This window comes from Limulus polyphemus, unplaced genomic scaffold, assembly GCF_000517525.1.
Source record: "Limulus polyphemus unplaced genomic scaffold, Limulus_polyphemus-2.1.2 Scaffold8, whole genome shotgun sequence".
In the NCBI taxonomy this organism is placed as follows: Eukaryota; Metazoa; Arthropoda; class Merostomata; order Xiphosura; family Limulidae; genus Limulus; species Limulus polyphemus.
This window is the reverse complement of record NW_013665618.1, coordinates 839479-847751: the sequence shown is the minus strand read 5'-3', so window position 1 is coordinate 847751 and position 8273 is coordinate 839479. Positions and strand designations below refer to the sequence as shown.

The 8273-nt window shown below is 33.3% G+C and overlaps 1 protein-coding gene across 1 annotated transcript in view; it reads right to left on the bottom strand.

Annotated features, from left to right (window-relative positions):
• Positions 1-8273, bottom strand: part of LOC106478078 — a 57252-nt gene that overhangs the window by 19082 nt on the left and 29897 nt on the right. Inside the window, exon 2 of the mRNA XM_013938592.2 lies at positions 6891-7080. Within this exon, the coding sequence (XP_013794046.1) occupies positions 6891-7080 (190 nt within the window). The remainder of the gene's footprint in view (positions 1-6890; positions 7081-8273) is intronic.

The following is an 8273-nucleotide window of genomic DNA, read 5'->3' as shown; positions in this document are numbered from 1 at the left end:
ACAATAGATGTGTGTGTACGTAAACGCCACTGTAGCTTTGTATTGTTACGTAATCTATATTTTAGAGAAACTCTCCACACGCCTATAAATATAACCAACGCGACGCGCCTAAAAAACAGTATCTCTTATTGGTTTGCTATAGTTGGTGTGCTATAAAGTTCGGAAGCTATAACTGTGATTGTTATAACGCTTATTGATCAGAAGACTTAAGATATTTGACGAGGAACATTTATAAATTTCGAAAGTTATAAGCCATTTAACTTCAGTGGATTCACATCGGACATTAGTACTTTTACGAAAACATTACCTAACGTCATCGGTGGAAACTCGACCTGTAATCGGCGTGTGACCAGCGTGAACTACAGGGCTAGCTAGCTCCCTGTTAAGTGAATTATACCTACATCAACTCGAAATTAACTCGCTCATTGTGAACCCTGATAATATATCAAGGAAATTCCAGACTAGAAAGAAGACTTCATATTGCTTGTAAGTTTGTAAAACTTTGTATATAAATCATTGTTTGTAATAACTATTTGTCATAACTGTTGTTGTAAATTGTATTGTTGTTTGTATATTAAAACATATTTGTATTAAAAAAGAAAACTGTGTTTATCAATCTTGTTGACAAATATCATAAATTGGAGAAATATAGGCAAATATTTAACTACTAAATCTAATTTACAATTTAGCTCGGTTTCAGACCATTAGAAATTCTATTACGTAACATATAACTATCAATCATCAACTCTTGTAAATTTCTTGTATATAACTATCGACCATCTCATTCCTGTAAACCTCCAATATGTAATTATCAACCATTTCACTTCAGTAGACCTATTATGTAACTGTCAATCATCACACTCCTGTAATTTCTATTATGTAACTGTCGATCATCACACTCTTGTAAGTCCATATTATGTAACTATCAATCATCCCACTTCTGCATACATCTATTACGTAACAGTCAGCTATTACACGCCTGTAAATCTATTTTATGTAACTATCAACGTCCCACTCCTGTAAATCCCTGTTATGCAAAAATCAGCCATTCCATTCCTATAAATCCCTATTATGGAACAGTCAACCATTCCATTCCTATAAATCCCTATTATGGAACAGTCAACCATTCCATTCCTAAAACCTCTATGATATAATTATCAGCCATCCCACTCTTGTAAATCTCTATAAATATATCTTTCGACTTTAACTCTACCAAATGATTTAGCTACTTCAAATGGCCATTAGATGGGCTCATAAAACTACCTCGCTCTTTGCACTATTATAATAAACAGCTAATTTTTCTGCCTGTCCAAATAACAGCCACGTCTCTTAAGGTTTCCTGTATTGTTAAATAATTATTAAGCAATACAGTATTTAATTGTTTTATATAAATGGAATTTGTATTTACGACTAACATAAGTTACGAACACTTAAAGGTCTAAAATCTGAAATTCCTTTTAAAACAGTGTTTTCATTAAACTTCCGTGTTATCCAATATACTAAAACAAAATGGTATGATTTTCCAAAAATATACTGGCTTGTTGTAGGGATAAGCATGCACAACAAGCTTTAATTCCTCTGTGAGGACCCATTATTTGGTCGAGTCTTTAACATACCAACTAGCAAGAGACAAACTTAATTCTTTTTTCAATTCAAGAAAGGATTTTTGGATTGAAAAAATATCTTTCATAAATAAATCTCAAACGATTAAGTCTTTCGATTCCTTCCAAATGATAGACTCTTTTGTAAGCATTCGCCAATCTTTTATGTTCACATTCGGTTTTAAAGATCAGTAAAGATACTGAGCTTCCTAACTCTCTTCTGTATGCACATGCTTAAAAAAGAAACAATATTTCTAACTTACATTAGTACAAGAAACAATTAACTATCTCTTTACCTTCCTTAAATAAAACTAATTATTATTTACTAACAAATATTTTATCTTTTCACCATGTTTACAGAACGTATTCTCTTATATTACATTTACCACTTCATCGAATTTTCGAATTAACGCCAAACAACAATGTCTTCTTGAGTATCGAAATACCAGTCCTACATATATATATTCTTCTTATCAGTGTTTATCTATACTATCACTCAATGAGACCTTTTATCAACTAGCTAAGAACAAATAGAATTCGATTACATTGTTGACTAACTACTCAGTTTTCTAGTTCTAACTTGTACATAAAGTTTTCTACATAACTATGAAATTGTCTACTTCTGTAACGCTCTCTAAGCAAAATTCTCACATTTTTAATGGAACATTTTGTCATAAATATTAAACAAATTCTACATAGCTTTGTTTCTAAATTCTAAATTAAGTTTGTTTAAATTAAACACTTGTTCTGTAACCTTCTCCACAGAGTGTTTTAGATGAGACATGCAATTATCGATCACTCTATACAAGAGTGTTTCTTATGTTAGAATACCTAATTTAACATTCTTTCTAAAAAAATCAGTCGTTTTCTAAGACCACCTGGATTAACTCCAAAGTTCAGCTTTGTTGGCAGAAGTTCAAATTTGTCTAACTTCTAACGAAACACCAAAGCACGACGGTTTCCATTATTATTTTGACAATTGTTGTGGGGTAGTTATAGGATTAGTATTAATTACCCAGTTTCTGTGTTTTGAAAACTTAAACAAATAGGTTTAAGAAAGGCTTATTATGTATTGACAGTGTAGAACTAAGATAGCAGGTGAGAATGGCCCCTAGACGTTACATGTAATCAGCAGCATGATATTCTACACACGTATACCTTTAGTAGTTATGCTACAAAACAAAATAAACCACTTTTGATCTTTATACATTAAACGGCAACTTAGTCATTTTTTTAATATTCTACAAAGACAGGTGATTAAACTATACTTGATTGTTGATAATTCACCTTTCTGACTACAGAAAGGTTTTATCCAACAATGACATATATAAAAATAATACGAAACGTTTCAAATTACATATTACGTGGTTGTGTGGAGTAAACTGCATTTAGAAGAAAGGAGAAAAACCTTATTATGTCTGCCTAGTCAAAGTAATGGAATGACAATTAAGTTTGGCAGCAGATGTATGGAAAACGAAGACATTTCTGATCTATCTTTTGTCTGCCACAAGTCACTGCCTAGGAGGTCTTTCGTTCAACACCAGAATTCATCACCTGGGGTGAACTTACGACAGCCAATAGTTTATCTTTACACAAGTCTTATTTATAAATCATTATAACTAAGAAGAGTATGATAAAAACCAATCTCAATTTAATCTCTAATAAGCCACATCGTTTCGCCAGGCTAGGCGTTTTACATTACAGTTAATATAATATATCACGGAAGAGCTAATAGAAAAGTTTTAATTATATTCTATGTTTATATTTATCATTTGTAACAAACATTTTAACCTAAATTACAATACCCTCAAATAGTTACCACATACTTTAACTGAATTATAGGGCTACATTTCTGTGCTGGATATCAAATTATTCTAACATTTTCTGCAAGTGGTTATCCCTAATTTTTAAACAAGTCTTATAAATGAGGTCCGTTGTGACATTCACGCCTTTTAAAATTACGAAAAAGTATAATATTCTTTGTGAGTGTCTCACTAGTTGAATAGATGGATTGTCTATACTATTATTTGCCACTGCTTTGTTGATATACCGCTGTTGAAAGCCTCCTCTTCTCTCAAATGAAACACATTTAATAAAGAAATAGAAAAATACAAATATTTCAGACTTTTATATCAAAATGTAAAGGTTACAGAACGAGTATTCGATCTTATATTTGGTTCTTAATGTTAAATAACACATTTGCATTGTTTAGTGACTAACTCCTATATTTAATTGTGGGCTTGCTGATTTTTTATCACCGTATTTAATACGAATGTGACATTCAAGAAGTGAGAGACCCTCATACAAAAAATTTCAAAATCTCTTATTGAAATCTAGCGTACAAAAGATTCACATCAGCCTGGTAAAGACGAGTTTTTCGTCCTTCTCTATACACGGTGAACTTTAGTATGGAATTTCAATCTCGAAAAGTCATCTTTCAAAAAGTTTAGAAGTTATCTCAGAGCATTTAAATAAAGGTATAATTGCTGTTAAGAAGATAACTGTTTAGGAATAGTCCACCGAAAATATGTTATCCAGGAATTGTCTAGACTCTTTGTGCTACTCGAAAGTGGCAGAGAAACAGTTATACAGAGGGTTGAGTACGTTGTATTAAAACAATATTGAATATGCCAATCAGCAAATCATGTGAAACCACAACCAATATAAAGTCGCGGTGGAAAGGCATGTATCAGACTAATTAATGATGGCGAGAAACCCACCACAAATATCAGACTGTTGTTTGTCGCTTCGTAGGTAGTACAATGCCACAGCAAATTGATCGCTTTAGGAAAGACGATGTAACAGACCTTTCCGACGGAAAATATTGATAAACTCGGATGACAAAGATGTGTCCAGATAGGGAACTTAGAATTTCCGAGATTTAATGGCACTGGAAAATAAACAAACATGGATCAACTCAAGCCAATAGGACCACCTAGTAACAGACCTGTATCTAGTCGTACTCACACCGTGATAAGCAAAGTGCGGCATCTTGTAACAAATGAGAAGCCACGAACCAAGGGATCAGTGGTAGAAGTCGTCCGCATGTTCCAGGCCACTGTACGGAACATAACCAAAAATGATCTCCGTCTTGAAAAGTGACACAAGTCACACCTACACCAGTGTTTCAGCAACATAGCCAAGAAAGAAAGAATAACTGTACAAAAATGGCAGTAAACTTGGTAACATTCGACGAACATTGATAAGTGTAATACGTATCGTGCCATTTTCTACTGGTCAATGCAATGTACGACATGTAACGAAACTTTTTGGAAGGGATTCATGATCATCGTTGTACATTACGCCAGGGACAAGTTAGAGAGATCAGGAAAGTGACTGCAAAGGTCAAAGTGAACTCTTATTATTATCGGGCCAATGTTTTGGACACTTTGTATCACACGTAAGTACAGGCTTTGTATGGAACCAAGGCAAACAGGGTCTGGACTTACCAAAATAAGGCTTGCATTCATACCTCCCGTTCAACTCTCGCATACCTCAAGCAGCAAGAGAATGAAATGGGTATTCATATTATTCCACCTGAAGACATACTGGTCAAGTCGACAGACGTAGCGCCTATGGATTTCTGTGCAATCGGGCTGTTGAAATGGGTGCTAAGAAACCATAATCCTCTTGCACTAGATGGTTCACAGAAAGCATATGAAAGGAGTGGTGTGCTTTGAACACGATAACTTTAAGATGAAGCATTTTGCAATGGAAACTGTGCTGCAGAGCTACTGTCAAAATACACAATCGTCAGATAAGGTATACCCGGACGCGATGACATGGACAGTAAGGACGTGGTGAGGCTCCAAAATAATTTTCATATTACATACTCAACCCTTTGTATGTGTATACTAGCCATAGTTTGGCGAGTAGAGTCTTCTTTTGGAATGCTATTTATTAATTTGGAAAAATACATATGTTTTTGGGTGGGGGAGGGGAATATAAGAACCTGTTAAATACGGAAATTATACGTATATTTATGTTTTCATTAATTTGTTTGTTCAGATAAAAGCCTTGTCACGTTAAGCAAAAAAATTGAAATGTTCCAGGTTTACTTGGTGGAGTGTTATCCACTTAAATAAGCATATGCATAAAAAAAGGTGGGGGATATAATGAATGAACAAACACATAGACTTGCCTATGCGTGGCTAAAAGTAGGACATAAAGAATTACTCCATTTATCAGCTCTTCAAGCTGTTTATTGTGACAAGATGCAAGCTGCTTTACGGAAAGTCATGTTGTTTAATATGTGGAAGACTTAATATCAAAATAGGAATTTGGAGCGTTATAAGTGATAGTTATTTTAAACTACGATCAGTTTTTCTTCATTAATAAACACGAGAAGTGTTGACGAAAATCTCGTCGACAGCAACAGCAACCTGGTGACCCAAAACACCTACCTTTCTTCTGAAGATTCTGTGAAACAAAAATAACAATTCCAGTACAAGTTGAGATGAAGGATTGCAAGAGGAATGTTACTTGCCCTAACCGTAGAAGCAAACATATGGCATATTGATGGTTTTTTTTTTTGGAGTTCTGTGATTATTTTTTCAATTTTTTAATTAAATCTTTTTAAAAAAACAGCACAAACCTACATGATGCTACATTAAGTGAAATTAACGTGAATTTATACCTTAAAATATCTTGAAGACGGTTTACGCTATTTCAATCGATAACAAACATAGGTTTTGCTAGGAAAACCTTTAAAATAAAATAACATTCGAGACAAACTAGAGAGTCCAAGTGTCAATGTGCAGCAATGACAAAGGTCAAGGTTTTCTTTGCTTGTGTTGTGAATTAAATTCATATATTTCTCATGTTTAGATAATCCATAAGTTCACATACCAGGACTCATAGTTACTGCTATAAAACGCCACATATGAGCAATATGTGATTTAATAATAATTGCAATTGTACAATAAAGGCCATGGAAATGAAAAACAGTTTTGATATGAAATTATTTAGAATAGTCGGCATTGTAGCTTAAAAAATAAACAATATAATAGTTAAAATTAATTAGATAATGTTACAGTTTTGAAATTCAAAACACTGACTACATCAAAGACCAGTACATCATAAATGTTTAAGACTCTTCAATAAGATTATTTAAAATAAACCCATTTTACGCTAAAAGCGTTTCAGATATACTTCTATGACATTATGTTTAGTCTGTACTAGAACATTTGGATGAAGAACTTTACCAATATTTTTATGCTGAATCATTCATACACACAACAGTCACATATATAATATCGTGAAAGTATTTTTTTATTCCTGAACACTTACTCTCTTGTATGTTATGCGCAACTAGAGCTTTCCTAAGTCCAGTTGGTCCATAAGTTTTCTTCATATTTTCGATTCCTTCTGGAGTACCATAATAAGTTCGATAGAACTGTTGATAAGAACTTGTTGGTTCGGGTCCACTTCTTTCAAGAAACTCTCCATAGTCGCTATCTTTTTGGCTTTCAAGGCGTCCCTTTGGATATTAGATATACAATACAGTTAAAATGTCGAAAGATTAACGAAATCAAACAGTGAAAACTAGATAATTGAGTTTGATAAACAAAAAGCAATATGAACTGTATTTAATGCCTATTTCTGATTATCCATATATATTATGGTCGTGTCTCTCTGTTCTTTATCTAAGTGTCAAATCTTGATGAACAAGAAGAAGAGAACTAAAAATACCACAAGCAATCTGAATTAATATTTGTCAAGGACAATACTGCAAACCAGGACTTGATATATTGAGTCTTTCCTAATATTTTTGGTGGTGGGTTTGCCATACAACTTTAAATCCTGGTTAGTATAAATGATAACATTGATTACTGTTCTGAATTAAGCTAAATTTAGTACTACTTACAAATCATTAGAAGCAGTTGAAATATTACACCATCTTAAAGTAATTTCATCTTGTTATATGTATTCCAAAACAAAAGTAAAACGTAAAAGTATAAGAAAACACGTCTGTTCAGCCTCGAAAGCCTATATATATATATATATTGGTGAAGCTTGCTGTTGTTTTCTTTGTACAAACCTATACAAGTGTCTACGTGCACAATGTCCACCGCCGACAATCGAACCCCGAATTTTAGCATTGTAAAGGAATTGCTACCAAGTAGATAACTACACGTAGTTGAGTAGTGAGTTTATTTACATTTTAAAGTTGTAAAGGAATCGCTACCAAGTAGATAAATTCACACGGTTCAGAAGTGAGTTTATTCGGATGTTAGCGTTGTAAAGGGATCGTTACCAAGTAGATATATACACGTAGTTCACTAGTGAGTTTACTTTATCTGATGTATTACCAGCCTTAAAAACCAAAAAAACAACTGATAACTTCGTAAGTTGTGTTATGAACTATTGTTGAAACAGTAGGCATGGATCAGTTTATGAAATACCATATTTTGCTTTAAGTTATATGCAGTCTATTCCTGCAGTGTTATCTACTTAACTAAATCTCTTAGACGGGCTGTTGAATATAATGTGTGAGCAACAAAATACATATTCCATTAGGATGATCCGTGACTCACTTTTTAATTTAAATTTCCAAGCTTTAGCTTATAAACATCGTCAGTAAAATAACGTCTTAGTCAACTATTAGGTCGTCAAGAAATTAATGTCGCGTTTTGGAACACTTTCATTGACCACCCCCAAAAAACGTACATC